The sequence below is a fragment of the Lolium perenne genome, chromosome 4, assembly GCF_019359855.2.
Source record: "Lolium perenne isolate Kyuss_39 chromosome 4, Kyuss_2.0, whole genome shotgun sequence".
Taxonomy (NCBI): Eukaryota; Viridiplantae; Streptophyta; class Magnoliopsida; order Poales; family Poaceae; genus Lolium; species Lolium perenne.
This window is the reverse complement of record NC_067247.2, coordinates 336,325,284-336,347,533: the sequence shown is the minus strand read 5'-3', so window position 1 is coordinate 336,347,533 and position 22,250 is coordinate 336,325,284. Positions and strand designations below refer to the sequence as shown.

The 22,250-nt window shown below is 40.6% G+C and overlaps 1 protein-coding gene across 1 annotated transcript; it reads right to left on the bottom strand.

Moving 5' to 3' along the window:
* Positions 1-276: 276 nt before the first annotated feature.
* LOC139839320 (uncharacterized) lies at positions 277-1,667 on the bottom strand. Its single transcript, XM_071829369.1, has 3 exons — positions 1,494-1,667; positions 941-1,267; positions 277-855 (listed from the first exon to the last, which is right to left on the bottom strand). The coding sequence occupies exons 2-3, from the start codon at positions 1,265-1,267 to the stop codon at positions 277-279; spliced, it is 906 nt and encodes a 301-aa protein (XP_071685470.1). The 5' UTR covers positions 1,494-1,667.
* Between the last annotated feature and the right edge of the window lie 20,583 nt (positions 1,668-22,250).

Sequence of the window (22,250 nt, the reverse complement as noted above, 5' to 3'; positions counted from 1 at the left end):
ACATCTCAAATTCTTCATCTTCTCCATCGTACGACATATCCATCTGTCACATGACCAACACACGAACCATAACATTAAAATAGGGTCCATAATAACACAAGCTGAGAGCAAATGATAGGTTCAAAACAGCACAAAATGAGAGAAAATAATAGGTTCACGACATAAACAACTTGATAGAAAATGATAGGTTCACCAAGTTACAAGTTGAGTGGAAATAATAGTTTCAAGCCAATACAGCTAATATGGTTCAAAGCAAATAACATAAAAAATCCCTTTCTACTTATTTTTCGTAAACATCTCCCATGTCCTCTTGATCCATCCAAGTATCGTACTAGGCTCCGCGTCCTCGAAACAAGAACAGCCGAATGCATCACGATATTCTTTTTTCATGAACATCTGTGAAGCATAGAAATGCTCATCACTTCCAGGCAAACCTCCAGCTTTGACCACCATGGTCATCATCTCTTTGAACTCTACTTTTACTGGATCAACAGTCACTATAGGTTCAGACGGCACAGAATTTCTTTTCTCTTCCCTCTTGGCAAACAAATCTACCATACATGTGAATGCCGTTTTCTCTTCATCAACCTTTGCCACCTTTTGAACTAATGTTGGGCTAGGTGAATAAGGACATGCTCTCTTCTTTCCACCTTTACCCAGAACCTGGGTAGGTGTAACTTCTTCACATCCAGAGTCGTCATCATTCAGAACATTAATATGAGAGGTCTCAACTTGAGATGATGGAATTGGCACCCTCGCATATTCATTTGTAACACTATGTTGCTCAAAAATCTCCCTCATCTTATCCTCATCCGCTAGTGGAGCATACCGAAATTTGTTTGCCTCTGCACATCTCTGCAATAACATATCAAAGTAGTACATGAGTATTGCATCTAAAGAAGAAAAGAAAATCTTTAAAGATATGTATAGATGCCAGTACCTTTATCTCATTTTCCCACCAATCGTCGCTAGCTGCAATGCTATTAGTTATGGGATCTCTTCCTAGGCCCGATGCATGTTGATTCAATGACTTCCAACAATTATAGTCCTTTTTGAGTGCCTCCCATCTATTCTTGAATTGTTTGCGCTCATAATTTCTAGATGTTCGCGTATTGAACTTTCTAACCAAATTTGCATACCCAATTGCGTTCAAACAACTTTGGCCAGGTTGACGGTTTTTTGCTTGCACTTCTTCAATACACACATCAAGAAAAATACTATGGGCGACAGGATCCCATGTTGCTTTCACTGCTTTCCCCTTTTCCATCTATGACATGTGTTATAAAATCAATGTCAAAGTGGCCCACTGTTTTTAATACAATTTTCAATAGCACGTATATAAATCTCAGAATTTTTCATGTTGCTGAAGTACTACAGAGCACATACAAAAGCGATCATGTTGCAGAAGTACTACGACCAAACTCAATCATCTACGATTATACAACCTATTACACTATACGTACATCATCTACCGAAGAGGATAAGAATCATACCTTGATTCTATCGGGTATCCTGGGTGTGAGATCGGAGAGTTCGAGGCTGCTGTAAGGGCAGGGATGGTGGGAGGTCGACGCTGCTCGTTCAGGAAGGCGGCGCTGGCGCGATCTTGGTTGGAGACGGCGGCGCTGGCTCGAGTTCAGGCGTGACGTGCAGCACTGGCTTGAGTTCGTGCGAGGCGCGGTACGCCGGCGCTCGAGCTTCTCCACCGGAGGTCGTCGAGATCGGAGGCGGCGGCTGTTTTGTGGCTGGGAAACCCTCACGAACGAGTCGGGAGACTCGGGTGGACTCACGCTAGAAAAGATAACGTTTCATATCAGGAGAAATAGAGGACGTGGGAGGGCTTTTTCAACGTAATAACGATTCAGTTTAGGGGTAGATGGGGTATAACGAAATTTGCATAATTGGGGAAGCTCGGCAAGCTGCGGGAAGCTGCCCTTCCGTGGCTTCCCCCAACTACACAGAAAATGATGGTGGCTGAAAAGCTAAGCCCAGCTAAAAATTTGAGTTCTTTTCGGCTGGAGCTTAATTTCGCAGTTAAGCTGGTTAATAAGCTCAAAAGAACTGGGCGTAAGCAACCGGCAATACAGCTTAGATATAATAAAGATGTGACCGACAACGCTAGTGATTCGGGGGAAACATACCGCCATTGCAGCCATGGACCGAGAGAATCGGGGATGCCGCGCCGCCTTAGTGGAGTTTTTAGGTGCGACGTCACCGCATCCGTAGAGGACGGAGTCCAAGCCGCGTAGTTCGAGCGGTGGTGGACGCCGGTGGTGTAGGGAGAGGACTCAGGGGAGATAGACGGCGAGGGATCTGGGGAGATCTGAACATGAGGGGGCTGTGAGAAACTGAGAATGATACATCAGCAAGGGAATAAATACGCGTGTCCCCCCGGTCAAAAAAAATGCGCGTTTCTTGGAGGAGCGAAGCCAGGTACGCAGGAATCCACACAGAAAACTTCACCCGGCGGGTCACTGGGCTTTATCAGTATCTGGTGGGGCCCGGACCTACATACCAGTGAGACAGCTCGTGTGGGTTATGATCCGATCAGTGTGCACACAGAAATTGCATTCAGAGCTAAGGGCCTCAGGCTACGTTGTACTCCCTCTGTTCCATTCTATAGTGCCTATTGTTTTTTGGCACGGAAATTAGCGCAAGAGTATTTTTTACACAACACCCCTTGCTGAACGATTTGAGATCAACGTAAAATTTGGTAAATCCATATATTTCTAACTTACCATAACAATTTTTGGGAGCTGAACGATTTGGGAGCTGAACGGGGAGGGGTAATTGAAAAAAAAAGCTAAGCTGCAACCTTATATTCTGAAACAAATGTCGAAAATCTATAGGCACTATATAAAGGAACGGAGGGAGTACTATACAGTATATCCATTTATTTTGGTAAAATGAAAACGATACTCCATCTGATCCTCATTACTTGATGATAAAATGGATATCTCTACAACTAATAGTATCTCAAAAAAAAAAAATGGATCGGAGGGAGCATTAAGAGGTGTCAAAAAAAACTGCAAACAAACATGGATGTAAGCAGTTGAGTATTAAACCAGTGCGTAAAATACATTTATATCTCGACCATGTAACAATGAATATGAGAAGTTTTGGGGGTTTGACCATCTGCACTTGTGTTCGCTACAATCGTTCGCTACAATCAGATCAAAAAAATTGGTCACTTTTACACTTTCAAAAATAAAATGTTGAGCTCCATGTAGCTAGGTATAATACAAATCATCAGACCGCACATTGAAACTACCGCAGCATATCACAGTAAATTAAAGTAAAATAAAACATGTCTAACATATACTATATTAGCTAATTAACAAAGTCTCATCACATTGTATCTGATCCCCAGTTCAGCTTAATACAAAAACCAAGTTCAGCATGAACATCAGCAGGGCACTACCCCAGGTCCAAAAGCAGCATCTAGTTAATTCAATAAAATATTGAGGTGTTTCTGATCCCCTCTTCCTAAAAGCACTGCAGATCATGCATGCAAGTAAGGGTGATCAGCACAAAATATTACCCTTTGGGTGGAGGTGTTACAGTCGTAGATCAACACATTCATCAAGGAAGTGTCTTTCACCTCGAAGACGAGAATGTCATCGAGCTGCAGTTCATGCGCCTCTGCAAACCCGAACCAACCATCCTTCAAGACCAGTTCACCCTGGTACTCATCGATGTGCACATACCAGGCGCAGCCTACGCTGGTCTTGAGCTTGATAGGCACAGGAAGAATCCCTTTCAGACATTGCTTGAATTCTCTGGGGATGACCAACATATACATGTCATCGTTGCCGTCCAGTTGCACATAGAAGCGCGAGGGCTGAGGAGGGTCCGCCGAGTGACCAACCCGTTTAGGGCGGCCTTTCCCTCGCCCTTTTAATATACAACGTTGAATTGCTGCATCACGCCTGCTCGTCACCTTTGGCTTTTTGGCTAGTGAATTTCTTTGAATTCTGAACTCGGGGGGGTGCAGAGGACATGTACAATCGACAGTCCTAAGACGTAGTTGCTCATTGACGTTGGAGCGAGTTTGCTTCTGCATCTAGTTAAGCACGGTATATATCAATCAACAGCATATAAATCAGAACGTAACATACATGGAGAAAATGCATCTAGCTATCTCTTTAATTAGTTTACACAAAATCTAGCAGCAGCAAGACAATTTGATTTTACATGTACTGAGCAAGCTTTCGGACTTTACGAAGCAGTAACGTGGAGCATATATTTGTATGTTCAGACTGCGAAACCCTGCTCTGTGATGGATACTATTACTTAACATCTTTTTTTGCCAGAACTAGTACTTAACATCTACTGTTTCCCGTCATTAAAAAAACATTTGCAGAAGAATACTACTACGGTTTCCCATCATTAAAGAAAAAAGAACTTGTTAAAACCCCAACTATCATTGACTACTTACACCTGCATCCTAGTGAGTTCAGGACAACTTACAGCCACTTTTGGTGGTGCCGCCACCGGAGAAGACCGTGCCGCGGGGGTTGGGGTCGGCGCAACCGGAGAAGCTGGTGCCGCCGCCAGGGAAATCAGTGCCGAGCCAGATGGTGCTTCCAGCGGAGAAGAAAGTACCGCAAGAGATGGAACCGACGCTGCCAAAGGGTAAGAAACGGATGTACCCGTAGATCCTTCTCTAGTCACGATCTGGATAGAAGAGACTGAACGTCCATCAAGCTACTGGAGGATGCGGTGGATCAAATCGGCTGAGTTCAGGAAATATCGGCGATGTTCATCTGTGTCGGCGGCCGTTACCGCCAGGCAGCTGCCGGTGGAGGGAGGAGGCGAGCCGTTCATGGCAGTCATTAGTGTAAAAGAGGTGAAGTAGGTGGGAGAGATAGAGGGTTCGGGACTGAAGTAATTGTAGTCTGCTCTCTCTTTTTTACAAGCATGCGTCCTCAGGCAGATTTTTTTTTAGATGCGTACTCAGGCTGCTTTGTCAAACCAGGGCCTCAATGAAGCCCAGTTAACTATTTCTCCGCTAAAAGCGCGCTATAGCATATCTAGAGGGTCCACGCTTAGTAATTTTGCTCGCTGAGGCGCTATTTGCGAAACAGCATGCTATATCGCCCTAAAACTTCATAGTGTTAGCGCGCTATTTTTTTCAGGCAAGTTGCTTTCACTTTTTCGTGGTGATGAACTACAATCTGTTGGTTCCACTTCTAAGTCAGAAGATAATATCGCTAATGCTAATATGTTTTAATAAATAATTTATACTATGTTGTTGCCTTGTGAAATGGTGATGTTAGCCTTCTAAAATACTTGAGATCTATTTCTATATGTGGTTATGTATGTATGATTCAGTCACTTTTGGACTATATATATCTATTCGCTCTAGTAAAATTATTTATTTTTAGGCTATATTTAGTATTATTTTGAAAATGCTATTTAAAATATACCACACTATTACCACGATATAGCGTTCATATCGTTTGAAGGAGGCTACCGCTAATTCATTTACCACGCTATTTTAAAACTTAAGACGCGTTTGGCGGCCTGCGTCCAGGCTGGTGGAGAAATACCGTACCCAAGTGCTTAAAAGATTGCACCTTTTAGCAGGAAAACATTAGGGCACGTCCAACACAGGCGCTACTGCAAGGGCGCTAGGAATTATTTCCTCGTCGTTTGGCGGTTGGAGAGGTGAATTCCTGCGGTAGGCCTACTGACGACGCAAAAGAAAGCAGGGCGTGAAACTCTTTTCACCTGTCCTAGCTAAAGCACCGGAACCAATAGGAAGTCAGTCTGCCATCAGCAATTAGCGCTGCAAGGAGAGTACCTGGAGGATTTTACAATCTTTTGACATTCATTTGTTCTCTATTAGCGCCATATAGTATATAGCATTGTAATGCCCTTATACTCCTCTCAACATTAAAAAAAAGGTGTGCATATACTAATAACAGTTGCTGAAATGAAACTAAAAATAAACAGACATGCACGGTTTACGAAGGATGGAAATACAGAGTTCATCACCATCCGTTTTAAATTATAAGATTAGATTACTTCAATGTGGGCTACATACACACTAAAATGAGTAAACAGACACACTGAAATGGGTCCAGGTATATAAGATTCAGAAAAAAGGAAGAGCATCTTAAGATACGGAACATATTACTGAATTGTTCAAACATATCGTACAAAAAAGATTATTTTCTCCAGAAAGATTCATGGCTCAGTTTAGGGTTGCATCAACATGCGGATATTTTTCAGACTAGGCTTAAACCACATTGTCGCCTGTCGGGGAAATCCCCAACCATCTTCTGGAAGGGTGATAACTCCCATGAGCTCATTTTCCCCTTGCTGCAGGTTACAACGACAAATACAACTAAATGCTGGTTCCCGAAATGCATAGTACGCGATGTACACACAATTTGACCTCATGAATGGAGTCAATGTTCCATCAGGAGCATTGCCATCATTTATCTTCAGGTTCATTGGATAATTCAGTCCAATGAACAGAGAGTGTGTGCCAATGCTGTCAACTCGACTCCAATTGGGTCCAATCAGGGATAGATCTTTCTCAAAAATATGTATGACAGGGGCAGGATACTCTCGCAGGATAAGGCCATTACCATGATGCAGAACTTCTGCAGGCTCAAGGTGATCATTGCTACGTATATACCGATCATCATGGATGATCATCAAGCGCTTGCCATCGGTGATCGAGCTAAAAACCATCTCGCGAGATGGTTCCTTCATCGATGATGGGATCACGAATGGCAGGGCAAGGTGGGCATCTGCATTGTAAACGGAGACAAAAAAAATAGTGTTTGAATGGCTCAGAAGACAAAAATACCGATAGCTGCAACTTCACATTTGTAGGATCAAATGGAGGATGCGATCATTATACTTGTATAAAAACTCGAAGAAATAAAATTGTTCCCATTTGAGATGTATGTTAATTACACTCATATTCATTGATGGTAGATACATGTCTCAACCTTATCTGATCCATGATTGTAATGCTTTGAGTACATCGAATATTCAAATAAATTAAAAGTTTGCATGCATCAATTGATGAAGAGGCCAGGGCTAAGCTCCTTATTCATACTCTGATAAGAGCATGCAGTAACTAATTCAGGAATGCATTCATATACTGCAATAATGTGGTTTGGGTTGACAGATTAATTACCTTTGCATATACTACGTAGTTCGTTTGTAGCAATGGTTCGGTCAGGTTAGGATAATTAAATGGTGCACGAGTCATTTGAAAGGTGAAAAAATCTTATTGACCAATTAGTTAATTCAGTTACAATATATCATGAATGGGCTTGATATTAAAATTTATTGCGAAGTATATCATATGGATTGAAGAATTACCGGCCTGTGATTGATCCCAGCAATATGTGGTGCCGGTCCACCCATCCACCGCAACAATAAAGCCGTTGTGCTCGATGGCGTCACTGTAATCTACACCATAACTAGCAAGAGAGAATAACCTCCACTCCTGGCTACCATTAGCCAGGTAAGCGAGTCCAGAATTGAATAGAGCGATGAGCTTGTAATCTGAGTAATGTCCAGCTTTTGTGGGCACTTCGCAAATTACAATCTTCAACAAAAACATGGCACGCCCATACGTCATGTACCTTTCAGGAGGCAAGTCGGGGAAGCCAACCCATTCCTCCCGAAAAATGTTGCAAGTTTCCGACGATGGTAGGGAGATTTCTTGGTGCGTGTAGATGTTCGCGAGGAACTAGTTCCCACCACTGTCCACGCCGGCGATCCAGTCGCCGTTCATGCCAACCCAGAATCTATTGTCCATGAACGGCAGGATGGCTGTGCGCCGAGGATGGTCGAGGGGCACAACGTGGTACACCGTGTGGTGCGCACTACTATCATCATAGTGCCAATAGGCAGAATCGGGCATCAACAAGCAGGGTCCATCCCAATGGTGTAGATTCATGTTGTCGGCGAAATGGCGGCACAACGTTTTGGAGCATGCGGCCTGCCGGACGTCGACTGTAACGTACAGACTCTGGGCAATGAGATTGAACAGCTCGGCGGGGAACTTCCCCCAGTCGCCATACAGCTGGTCGTCGTTCGTTGCCGCCATGGAGACGAGAAGGATTTAAGAGGGCGGAAGCAAGTATGTGTGATTGGAGTTTTGTAGGAGAGTCGAGCGGGAAGGAGGAGTGCTGCGGTTCTGCGGAGGGGTGAGGAGAGAAAGCTATGCAAATGGGAGATCTAGAGGATGAAAAAATTTGCTAGCAGCGCTTGGCGAGTGGAGAACGATGATGGAAGTGGAGAGCCAAGGATGGAAATGATGGAGGTGAAGAGTAGGAGTGGATATGACTTTTTTTATTCTTCAGCAGCTGCATCGAGGCGCCGAGTAAAACTTCGGCTAGGATAGCACGCCACTACGTCCTGGTGCGATTCTTTGTCCGTCAAATCAGTTTGACCACAGAAATGGTTTCTTTATTAGTACAGTATAACTTAATTTTTTTCGAACAATATATACTACTCTATTTAATATACTCACTCCGATTCATATTACTTGTCAAATGATATGGATGAATCTTGAACTAAAATGTGTCTAGATATATCCATATTATAGTCAACTAATATGAATCGGAGTTTGTTTGGTTCAAAGGATTTCTAAAGGTATCTTGTACGGAGTAGGATTTTTACACATAGGGATTTTTCCTATAGAGCTTGCTTGATTCAAAGGATTGAGAACCCTCCAAAATACCTATAGATTGCTTTCTCTACAATCCTATCTCTTGGTAATATTGCTATGTGTCTATAACAACTATGAAATGAACTCAATCTCAATAGAAATTTCCTTTGTCTTTCCTAATCAAACAACTAGTTATTTTATGTCTTCGTTTACAAATTAAGATAATTTTTAGGTTATAGGTAATCATCGAGCTTATGTGATCATCTTTTATGATCAAACTTACTTGATCGAGCGGAGGCGCAAAGGAGCGATGGTGTGCATTAATACGGCCGCATGGGGAAGGCACAGCTAGCGACGATGAGACGTATCGCCAGCATTGGCCTAGGGAACCGTCGCCACCATTAATAAAAGCTATCCCTTTGGGCACCATGTCTCCCACTACTCGTGTCACGCGCGCATGTGGGTTACGGATGGATGGGCTGGGGAAGCCGGACAGAAAACATGACAACCAGGGGGAAAATGAATAAAAATAATACAAAGTCGAAAATATTATTAGATAGAAAGTTTGACTAAGTTTTTACCAAATGCATTAATATGCAAGATACAAAATCAATATTATTAGATAGAAAATAAATTATATTTTCATATGGTGTCTACAAAATATTATATGTGCTGATAGGTTTGGTCGAACTTTACTTGGTTTGACTTTTCAAGAAAAATATACTAAGCTTTAAGCATTGGAACGGAGGTATTTTTCGAAGCACCTACATGTCTTTAGAAGACAAAAGAAAACATGGAGTAAGGTTGTTTTTTGTGCAAAAGTTTACGTCAAAATCTGGTTATTTGTGTAAAAAGAATCTCAAATTGTGTTATGTGCAAAAGCGCACCAACAAGTGGTGGTATGTGCAATTTCCTCCGTCACACAAAAGGCAAGCCATTAATTCATACTTAATTGTGAATAATTACAAAAGTAGTAGGCAACTAATAAGCGCACATGATTAAACTGCTATGCGAGATCTTCAGCCACTAGAAGTCGTTCCCGCGCCTCTCTAGCATTGAAAATCACGCGTTCTGCGACTTACATCAAAGAGACAAGCTGAGCTTTGATCCGTTCTCCCAGATGAATGGCCTCGTCACAACTCCTACGAGCGCAGGCCGTGATCTCATCCACTTCTAGGAAAGACACCGCCTGCCTGTACCGAAATATCTTGATCCCTAACTCTCTGTTCTCCTCCCGCATGCTGGCAAGATCCAACTTCATCCTCCGACAGGATAAGCAAGGGGAGTGATCCTGCCAAAGGTAACAACAAACATATCGAGCGTTACCGGCAAACGAAATGCACAAATTAGCTGATTAACGAATGTGGTCACTAACATGTAGGATAGACTTAAGTGGTGTCTACATGTCAGTGACTCGAAGTACCAAAAACCAGCAACCCAAAGTCAGCTAATATTAACCTCCGTCTTCAGCTCCTTCATCCTCTTGAACGGCGGGGAAGCTGGCAACTTATCTTCTTCTACGACCTCTCGCTGGAACCTGACGTCGAAGGATGAGAGATCCTGCGAACGGATGTGCTGCGCCTGCGCGTGCGATTCCCAGGGCGCTTACGGCGTAACTCGGAGTTCTCGGCGCCGAGATGCGAAGTTCCGCTCCGGGGCCTTGTTGACCCTAAGCCGAGATAGCTCATGTGTAAGCCGACGAAAAATGTTCAAAATGTTATAGATCAGGCATATCATTACCAGTGCAAACGAGGTAAGTGAATCTCCGGGATCTCGCCCAACGACCGCGGTTGGTCCAATGCCACCACATCTTCTCCGACATTGACTAACTCCTTTACATCATCTTCTCCGAGCTTGAGCATCTCCTTTACATCATCTTCTGCTCCGAGCTTGACCATCTCCTTTACATCATCTTCTCCTGCGAGCTTGATCATCTGCCTCACATCATCTTCTCCGGCGATATCGACCCTCTCCTGCGGAAGATAACAGATATAAGTCCAAGTATTACCAGCAAAACGAAGGTAATTAAAAGAGGCGTAGTAACCCTTGTGTCCTGGCTCATCAACGGTGGGGACGCTGAGCCTGCATCGTCTCCTCCGAGATCTCCCTTCGCAAGCAGGATTGTTAGAGATAGTGTACTTCTGGTAGTAGTATTTATGCGTGTGGCGCCAGGGGGTCGAGAAGCTAGGACTGCATCTTCTCCTCCGAGCTCTTCCTTGGTAGACATGACAAATGAAACGAGGTGTGGGGGGCGTAAAGGTATAAAATGGCGGACGGCCGCCCCGCCTCGGCCCTCCAAGGCTTATTTTTTTGCCTTACTAAACTAAAAACCATATTTTGCGTCTCACATGTCTGCCCTAAGAGGGCTGCAGGGTCCCATGCATGCAGGTCCCACACTTTAGTGAGCACAAGTCATGTGCGGTAGGTAGGCAAACTTCCAACAATCTTCTTTGTCAAGTGAAGACACGTCGTCAAGACTCTCTCTCTATCTCCCCCCTTTTGTCATTGAAAAAAAAGAATATTAGACGGGGGCCTAGCACACGCTGCGGGGGCGATTTTGACAAAGTAACCCTTTTGGCGAAGAAAAACACAGAATGAGCCACACAAAAAGGTTAGTCCAGTGAAATAGATCGCTCAGAGGGTCAGTCCGTGCTTTTCTTTGCCAAAAGGGTTATTTCTGTCAAAATCGCCGCACTGCAGGTTTGCAGCACTGAAAAACCTTGCGTGCCAGTCAACATCACTTCCCGGAAAGGTTGAAGCATTTCGAGGCCGTGACTGCTCTCCCTTCCTCTTCTCCTTCCGTGTGATCCCTCTTCCACCTTTTATCCTTTGCAACATATGCAAAAAATTGTCCGTGACTTGTGCTCACTGAAGTGTGGGACCTCACGCATGGGAACCACACGTAAGTGACAGACCTGTTGGTGTAATAATTCGGGTGATCACTATACTGTATTAGAACTCCGTACAAAGTTTCGTATGGATTCAAGGGTAGGAAAGCCAAGTTAGTAACTCACTTTTTCCGCGCGTGAAGGGAGGGGGTGGGCAGTATGCTACCCTGAATTTGTGTGACCCCCAAAAACTAGCAAATACGAGAGAGGCATCGAAAGAAACACACTCGTCCCCTACCTCCCCTCCCCACTAAATTTGAAATCAAGCCAAACAAAAAAAGGCAATCGAAAAGCATGGATGGTTCATCTTTTTCTATATAGTTAGGGTTAGGGTTTAGGGTTTATAGAGATGTACATACTTTCATTTTACATTTGTGATGTACCATAATACATAGGTAAGATACCAAGCATGACCTTTGTTAGAATAACCATTAACGTGTTCTCTCACCTTTAGATTCGAATGGGCATAAACATTCAGAAAAAATCAAAAAACAATGAAAAACCAAAAGCGCACATATATAGTCTTCTTATGTCATATAGTAGGAATTGAAGTTAATAAACAAGGTCTAGACATATTCAAACCAAACAAATCATGTATCTACACCTAACCCTAAACTTTGTCTTATGAAGTCAAGCATGGAGAGAAATGGTTTTGGGTTTCAAACATGGAAATTTCAAAAACCTCCCAACAAAAGCTTCATTTTAGAGTGACTAATAAGGATACACGCTTACCTTTTCATTTTCATGTTTTAAACTTGTTTAAATCTAGGCCAAACCTAGGATTTGACCAAGATTCAAATGGGCATAAACATTCAGAAAAACAAAAAATGAAAAACCAATGCACATATAGTCTTCTTATGTCATATAGCTAGTAAGCATTCAAGTTGATAAATAAGCATGTATAGACAAATTCAAACCTGACAAATCATGTATATACCCCCTAAGCCTAAACTATTTCTTATGAAGTCAACCATGAAGAGAAGTGGTTTTGGGTTTCAAACATTATATTGAGATTCAAGAACCCCCCAAAAGCTTCATTTTAGAATGACTAAGAAGGATCCAGGCTTACCTTTTCATTATATGTTTTAAACTTGTTTAAATCTTGGTCAAACCTAGGATTTGACCAAGATTCAAATGGGCATAAACATTAATTCAGAAAAAACAAAAAAACAATGAAAAACCAACGCACATATAGTCTTCTTATGTCATATAGTAAGCATTCAAGTTGATAAACAAGCATGTCTAGACATATTCAAACCCGACAAATCATGTATCGATCTACCCCCTAACCCTAAACACTGTCTTATGAAGTCAACCATATGAAGAGAAGTGGTTTTGGGTTTCAAACATTGAGATTTCAAGCACCCCCCAAAAGCTTCATTTTTGAATGACTAAGAAGGATCCATGATTACCTTTTCATTTTCATGTTTTAAACTTGTTTAAATCTAGGTCAATCCTAGGATTTGACCAAGATTCAAATGGGCATAAAAAAAATCAAAGCACATAGCCTTTTATGTCATATAATGAGCATTCAAGTTGATAAACATGGTCTAGACATATTAAAACAAGAAAAATCATGTATCTACCCTGGCCCTAACCCTAAACTCGATCCATCTTATGAAGTCAAACATGAAGAGAACTGGTTTTGGGTTTCAAACATGGAAATTTCAAAAACCTCCGAAAAACTTCATCTTAGAGTGACTAAGAAGGTTCCATGCTTACCTTTTCATTTTCATGTTTTAAATTAACTTGTTTAAATCTTGGTCAAACATAGGGTTTAAGGTTTAGGGATCATCGATCGAGTGCACACACACATTATTAGAGGCACATGCGCCTTTGCGCATAAAGTGCATGCGTATATATATAAGTGTTTCTTGGCCACCAACGATATATAGATCTAGAGAGAGAGATTGAAATATATTTAGGGTTTAGGGTTTAGGGTTTAGGGTCTAGGGTTAGGGTTTAGGGTTTAGTGTTTAGGGTTTAGGGCTTAGGGGGTAGTGTTTAGGGTTTAGGGTCTAGGGTTTAGGTTTTAGTGTTTAGGGTGTTTAGGGTGTACGTTTAGGGTATAATTAGGGATTAGGGATTAGGGTTTTAGGGTTTAAGGTTTAGGGATCATCGATCGAGTGCACACACACATTATTGGAGGCACCCGCGCCTTTGCGCATAAAGTGCATGCGTATATATATAAGTGTGTTTCTTGGGCACCAACGATATATAGATCGAGAGAGAGAGAGATTGAAATATATATATATATCCCCAAGAATATGTTCAAATATATATTGAAATATATGCACGAATGATATGCAAGGTATGCCATGCGCGCATAGCATGAAGAGAAGTCGTATTGGTTTCAAACATTGAAATTTCAAGAACCTCCCAAAAGCTTCATTTTAGAGTGACTAAAAAAGATCCAGGCTTGCCTTTTCATTTTCATGTTTTTAAATTGTTTAAATCTTGGTCAAACCTAGCTAGTATTTGACCAAGATTCAAATGGGCATAAAATTAAAAAAACATAAAAATGAAAAACCAAAGCACATATATAGCCTTCTTATGTCATATAAAATAAGCATTCAACAAGTTGATAAACAAGGTCTAGACATATTCAAAATAGAAAAAGCATGTATCTACCACCCCTAACACTTAACTTTGTCTTATGAAGTCAAGCATGAAGAGAAGTGGTTTTGGGTTTCAAACATTATATTGAGATTTCAAGAACCCCAAAAAGCTTCATTTTAGAATGACTAAGAAGGATCCAGGCTTGCCTTTTCATTTTCATGTGTTTTAAACTTGCTAAAATCTTGGTCAAACCTAGGACTTGACCAAGATTCAAATGGCATTAAACATTCAAAAAAAATCAAAAAATGAAAACCAAAGCACATAGCCTTCTTATGTCATATATATATATATATTAAGCATTCAAGTTGATCGATATGAACAAGGTCTAGACATATTCAAAACAGTAAAAGCATGTATCTACCCCCTAGCCCTTAACTATGTCTTATGAAGTCAAGCATGAGGAGAAGTGGTTTTGGGTTTCAAACATGGAAATTTCAAAAACTTCCCAAAAGCTTAATTTTAGAGTGAATAAGAAGGATCCAAGCTTACCTTTTCATTTTCAGGATTTATGCTTGTTTAAATCTTGGTCAAACATAGGATTTGACCAACACACATATAGTCTTATTATGTCATATAGTAAGCATTCAAGTTGATAAACAAGCATATGCATGCCTAGACATATTCAAATTAACCCGACAAATCATGTATGTACCCCTAACCCTAAACACTGTCTTATAAAGTTAACCATGAAGAGAAGCGGTTTGGGTTTCAAACATTGAGATTTCTAAGAACCCCCCAAAAGCTTCATTTTAGAATGACTAATAAGGATCCAGGCTTACCTTTTCATTTTATGTTTTAAACTTGTTTAAATCACTGTCAAACCTAGGATTTGAACAAGATTCAAATGGGCATAAAGAATCAAAAAAATCAAAAAAAAAAAACAAAGCACATAGCCTTTTTATGTTATATAATGAGCATTCAAGTTGATAAACATGGTCTAGACATATTAAAACAAGAAAAATCATGTATCTACCCTGGCCCTAACCCTAAACTCGATCTGTCTTATGAAGTCAAACATGAAGAGAAGTGGTTTTGGGTTTCAAACATGGAAATTTCAAAAACCTCCCAAAAACTTCATCTTAGAGTGACTAAGAAGGTTCCATGCTTACCTTTTCATTTTCATGTTTTAAATTAACTTGTTTAAATCTTGGTCAAACATAGGATTTGACCAATAAGATTCAAATGGGCATAAACATTCAGAAAAAAATTAAAAATAAGAAACCAACACACATATATTCTTCTTATGTCATATAGTAAGCATTCAAGTTGATAAACAAGCATGTCTAGACATACTCAAACCTGAGAAATCATGTATCGATCTACCCCCTAACCCTAAACTCTGTCTTATGAAGTCAACCATATGAAGAGAAGTGGTTTTGGGTTTCAAACATTGAGATTTCAAGAACCCCCCAAAAGCTTCATTTTTGAATGACTAAGAAGGATCCATGCTTACCTTTTCATTTTCATGTTTTAAACTTGTTTAAATCTTGGTCAAACCTAGGATTTGACCAAGATTCAAATGGGCATAAAAAATCAAAAAAATAAAAAAAACAAAGCACATAGCCTTTTTATGTCATATAATGAGCATTCAAGTTGATAAACATGGTCTAGACATATTAAAACAAGAAAAATCATGTATCTACCCTGGCCCTAACCCTAAACTCGATCTGTCTTATGAAGTCAAACATGAAGAGAAGTGGTTTTGGGTTTCAAACATGGAAATTTCAAAAACCTCCCAAAAACTTCATCTTAGAGTGACTAAGAAGGTTCCATGCTTACCTTTTCATTTTCATGTTTTAAATTAACTTGTTTAAATCTTGGTCAAACATAGGATTTGACCAAGATTCAAATGGGCATAAACATTCAGAAAAAAAAATTAAAAATAAGAAACCAACGCACATATAGTCTTCTTATGTCATATAGTAAGCATTCAAGTTGATAAACAAGCATGTCTAGACATATTCAAACCCGACAAATCATGTATCTACCCCCTAACCCTAAACTAGATTGGTCATCTTAGAGTGACTAAAAAGGATCCAAGCTTACCTTTTCATTTTCAAGTTTATGCTTGTTTAAATCTTGGTCAAACATAGGATTTGACCAAGATTCAAATGGGCATAAACATTCAGAAAAAATTAAAAAACCAACGCACATTAGTAGCCCAAAATCGAACCATTCAAGTGGATATTTTTGAACTTGATCTGTAGTAGTGGAGAAAACCCTAGATTAACCTATATTTAATCATAGATTCGTAGGTTGATTTTTCTACTTTTTTATTATTACTATGCAGCACATGTGTGTTTGCCCGTCGCGTGAAACTCGGAGGAAGAGGGATCACTCGGAAGGAGAGAAGAAGGGAGTGCATTATGGTGTCTCCCCTTTTTCGGGTGATGATGTTGACTGTTGTGCAGGTTTTGTCAGTGAGCAGGAGGTGCGAGCGAGCGAGCGAGTCGAAGCGAGGCCGAGAATGAGAGAGATTTTTTTTTGTGAGAGGGACAACCGAAGGATCCTGAAGGACCCACAGACTTCCAATACACATCCTGATGCGTCTTCTCTTGACAAAGAAGATGGCTGGGAGTTTGCGTACCTACTGCACGTGACTTGTGCTCACTGAAGTGTGGGACCTCACGCATGGGCACCACACGTAAGTGACAGACCTGTTGGTGTAAAAACTCAGTTGATTATTATAGTGCATTAGAACAAAGTTTCCTATGGATTCAAGGGTAGGAAATCCAAGTTAAAACTCATTTACATGACATTAATTTTTCCATGAAGCAAAGTTAACACATACTTGTTTAAATCCTGGTCAAACCTAGGATTTGACAAAGATTCAAATGGGCATGAAATTCAAAAGAAAATAGAAGAATGAAAAACAAAAGCACATAGTCTTCTTATGTCATATAGAAAGCATTCAAGTTGGTAAACAAGGTTTAGACATGTGTTCAAACCAGACAAATCATGTATCTACCCCCTAACCATAAACTCGGTCGATCTTATGAAGTCTAGCATGAAGAGAAGTCGTATTGGTTTCAAACATTGAAATTTCAAGAACCTCCCAAAAGCTTCATTTTAGAATGACTAAAAATGATCCAGGCTTGCCTTTTCCTTTTCATGTTTTAAAATTGTTTAAATCTTGGTCAAACCTAGCTAGCTAGTATTTGACCAAGATTCAAATGGGCATAAAATTCAAAAAAAAACCAGAAAAAAAATGAAAAACCAAAGCACATAGCCTTCTTATATAGTAAGTAATATGAATCTAAAAATGATTTTGGGGGATTTCTATGACCAAGTTATAACACACCTACATTTCAAATTTGAATTACTTCCAATAAATCAGCATATAGTCATTTAAATGTGTGAAACTGGCTAAAAACACTAAAAATCGTAAAGAGTTGGGAATTGGCACTAAAATATGTCATAGTTTATCTTAAAAATGTAGAGGCGCCATTTTGACCCGTATCTTATGTACCCCATTCGTTAAATGATAAACTATCACGAATTACCTTTTATTTTAGGCATTACTTTTCACGGTAAAATGATAAACTATATCACGAAGTTCCATTTCCGTCAAAATAGTCCGCGTTACTTTTTTGTTGAGATATAAACCCCCACAACGGCCATCTCCTCCTTAATTTATTGTGTAAAACCCCCACAACGGTCACCTCCTCCTTAATTTATTGTGTTAACCCCTACATCGGTCATCTCTTCCTTATAAACAACCACAACGGCCATCCCTTGTGTCAATAGGTTCTGCCTCTCTCTTCTTCGTTCACATACACTTGATCCCATTGCCATGGCTTCCACGTCTCGGACGCCGACCAGAAGGGGAAGGGGAAGGGGAAGGGGCGGCCGGGGTGATGGATCATCATCATTGCCACCACCACCGTCAATACTGCCTTTGATCATAGAGGAGTTCTTCATCGTCGTCTATGAAGACCCTTTGGTCAAGAAGGTACGTACGCGTTCCCACATATATGATGCATGTGATTGATTATGGGCATGTTCTAAAAAACCTTTAATTTTAGACGATCGGTGCTCGATCTCTTTGCAGGCTCTCCCAAAAAAGTTTGCGGACTATCTTGACGGCCAGGAGCCAGCTAAGGTGTATCTGCGAGCAGCTGACTGCGGTCCTCGTCTCTGGACCGTGGAGGTCCTATTTGACGGACAAGGCCGGATGTACCTCGACAAGGGCTGGGAGAATTTCCCCATTGCGCACGGTGTGGATTTCGGCTGCTTCGTACACTTCAAATATGAAGGCGATGATGTGCTCACAGTGAAGGTGTTCGACGGAACAATGTGCAGGAAGTACTACTACTCGGACGACGAAGATAATGACGATGAAAGCGACGACGACTGATACGTCCCCGACGTATCCATAATTTCTGTTGTTCCATGCTTGTTTTATGACAATACTTACATGTTTTGCTTGCACTTTATAATGTTTTTATGCGTTTTCCGGAACTAACCTATTAACAAGATGCCACAGTGCCAGTTCCTGTTTTCTGCTGTTTTTGGTTCCAGAAAGGCTGTTCGGGCAATATTCTCGGAATTGGACGAAATCAACGCCAAACCTCCTATTTTCTCCGGAAGGCTCCAGAACACCGAAGAAGAGTCGGAGAGGGGCCAGAGGGCCACCAGACCATAGGGCGGCGCGGCCAGGCCTGGGCCCGCGCCACCCTATGGTGTGGAGCCCCCAGGTGCCCCCCCTGCGCCGCCTCTTCGCCTATAAAATCCCTTTCGACCTAAAAACACCGGACCAATTGACGAAACTCCAGAAAGACTCCAGGGGCGCCGCCGCCATCGCGAAACTCCAATTCGGGGGACAGAACTCTCTGTTCCGGCACCCTGCCGGAACGGGGAAGTGCCCCCGGAAGCCATCTCCATCAACTCCATCGCCTCCATCATGCTCCGTGAGTAGTTCCCCCATGGACTACGGGTTCTAGCTGTAGCTAGTTGGTATTCTCTCCCCCATGTACTTCAATACAATGATCTCATGAGCTGCCTTACATGATTGAGATTCATCTGATGTAATCGGTGTTGTGTTTGTCGGGATCCGATGGATTGTTACGTTATGATTGTCTATCTACAAAGTTTATGAAGTTATTGTTGCTGCAATCTTGTTATGCTTAATGCTTGTCACTAGGGCCCGAGTGGCATGATCTTAGATTTGAGCTCTATACTTATTGCTTAGATTGTATCTACAAGTTGTATGCACATGTCACTGTCCGGAACCAAAGGCCCCGAAGTGACAGAAATCGGGACAACCGGAGGGGATGGCGGTGATGTGAGGGACACATGTTTTCACGGAGTGTTAATGCTTTGCTCCGGTGCTCTATTAAAAGGAGTACCTTAATATCCAGTAGTTTCCCTTGAGGCCCGGCTACCACCGGCTGGTAGGACAAAAGATGTTGTGCAAGTTTCTCATTGCGAGCACGTACGACTATTATTGGAAAACATGCCTACATGATTAATGATCTTGATATTATGTCTTAATGCTATTTCAATCCTATCAATTGCCCGACTGTAATTTGTTCACCCAACACTTGTTATTGGAGAGTTGCCACTAGTGTAGATAGCTGGGAACCCCGGTCCATCTTTCATCATCATATACTCGTTCTACATGTCAACTGTTTTCTGGTGCCATTGCTCTCATATTACTATTACTGCTGCTGTGTTACTGTTACTATTGCTCTCATATTACTGCTACTTTCACATCACCCCTGTTGCTAGTGCTTTTCCAGGTGCAGCTGAATTGACAACTCAGTTGTTAAGGCTTATAAGTATTCTTTACCTCCCCTTGTGTCGAATCAATAAATTTGGGTTATACTACCCTCGAAGACTATCGCGATCCCCTATACTTGTGGGTTATCAAGACTGTTTTCTGGCGCCGTTGCCGGGGAGGCATAGCTCTACTCATAAGTTCACCTGGGGAGTACACTCTACCTCTCTCTCTATTTTTATTTTGTTTTATTTTGTTTTGCTTAGTTTACTTTTGTCTAGTTTATTTGTGCTTAGTTTATTTCTGTCTAGTATTATTTTGCTTAGTTTACTTTTGTCTAGTTTATTTTTGTCTTGTTTTACTTTTCCTATATACCCAAAAATCCATAAAAACTTGAAAAACCTAAAAATTAAAAACTGCTATTATGGGAGAACCAACAACCTACTTGGAGCTTATAGAATGTTATAATAATTATAGAGAATCAAGAACTGGTAAAATAATGAGTGCTATGATAGAAAAATTGAATACAATGGCTAGAATCTTGCTTAGACGCCATGATATAAATTGTTGCTCTCAACAGGATACTAAACATCTTAAATTTCAATGTGGCTTTAGTGAGGAATTTTTTATTAAGAACTATAACCGGAATTGCTATATTCATTATGGGTTCGAAGAGGTAGAACAATTTGTCTTATTTATGGGAGCCTCCGAGATAGAATCCTTCATGGTTGAGAATTATGAAACTTGTGCTATTTGTAAGGACCTTAAAGATTATGTCTCTACTATTCTTAATTCTTGCATAGAATGCTACAGTAGGAATCCTTATATCCTTGATTATAAAGAGAGACACATTAATGCACAAGAATGCACTCACAATTTGCAGGAACCGGTGGAAGAAGAAACTGAAGAGCCTGAAAGCTCATTGGATGAAAAAGAGGAGGAAATTGATGAACCTGAAAGCTCATTGGATGAAAAAGAAGAGGAGAGCAACGAACAAAAGGAGGAAGAATGGATTAGCTACCCATGCCAACCTTCTAATGAGAGTAACTCTTTATCTCCTACACTATTTGATTGTCCTCCATGCTTACCGGAAGAGGTTGAATGTTATGTTCCTGTGGATTCTCTTGAAATATTCCCTATGAGTAATACTTGTGAGAATAATTATGCTACTGTTATTTATGATAATCCATGCTATTTTGATAAATCTTATGATAATGCTTTGTTTGTGCCTGATGTCGAAATGCATGGTACTAAAGAATTTTGTTTAGCAAATGTTTATGATAAAGCTCTAGATGATGGTCCTATGTTACTTGAGAATATTAATTGTACTACTAATGAAAATGGGATTGGAGAGTTCTTGACTTATTCTATGAGTCCCATATCTCTTGAGATTGATCAACTACCTTGTTATATTATTAATAAAAGTAAGTTTGAAAGTTTTAATTCCACTATTCTTGAACTTGATAAAAATTATGTGTTTGGAAATCATGAGAAGCATGCTGCATGTGATAGTTATATTGTTGAGTTTGTTCATGAAGCTACTGAAAATTATTATGAGAGAGGAAAATATGGTAGTAGAAATTTTCATGGTACTAATACACCTCTCTATATGCTGAAATTGTTGAAATTACACTTGTTCTATCTTCCTATGCTTGTTACTTTGCTTTTCATGAACTTGTTTATTTACAAGATTCCTTTGCATAGGAAGCATGTTAGGCTTAAATGTGTTATGGATTTGCTTCTTGATGCTCTCTTTTGCTTCAAATACTATTTCTTGCGAGTGCATCATTAAAACTGCTGAGCCCATCTTAATGGCTATAAAGAAAGCAACTTCTTGGGAGATAACCCATGTGTTATTTTGCTACAGTACTTTGTTTTATATTTGTGTCTTGGAAGTTGTTTACTACTGTAGCAACCTCTCTTTATCTTAGTTTTGTGTTTTGTTGTGCCAAGTGAAGCCTCTAATCGAAGGTTGATACTAGATTTGGATTTCTGCGCAGAAACAGATTTCTATCTGTCACGAATCTTGGTCCAATTCTCTGTAGGAAACTCAGAAAATTATGCCAATTTACGTGCGTGTTCCTCAGATATGTACGCAACTTTCATTAGTTTTGAGTTTTCTGATTTGAGCAATGGAAGTATTTTATTAAAATTCGTCTTTACTGGCTGTTCTGTTTTGGCAGATTCTGTCTCTGTTTTTTGCATTGTCTCTTGTGGACTTTAAGCGAGCTTTTCTAGACGTAGAGAGCTGTAGCTAATGTTTTATTGAGTTCTTGCAATGTGCCACTACAGGACCAAGGTGGATTCAAATTTTTTTGAGTACTAACCCCACTAATGAAGTTTATGAGAAGTTTGGTGTGAAGGAAGTTTTCAAGGGTCA

What these genes read in the sequence shown, in the direction of transcription:
- LOC139839320 (XM_071829369.1), bottom strand. Translation starts at nt 1,267, where the DNA reads ATGGAAAAGGGGAAAGCAGTGAAAGCAACATGGGATCCTGTCGCCCAT. An exon ending in GGTGGGAAAATGAGATAAAG is followed by an intron (nt 856 to 940) that starts GTACTGGCATCT and finishes ATGTTATTGCAG; the next exon opens with AGATGTGCAGAGGCAAACAA.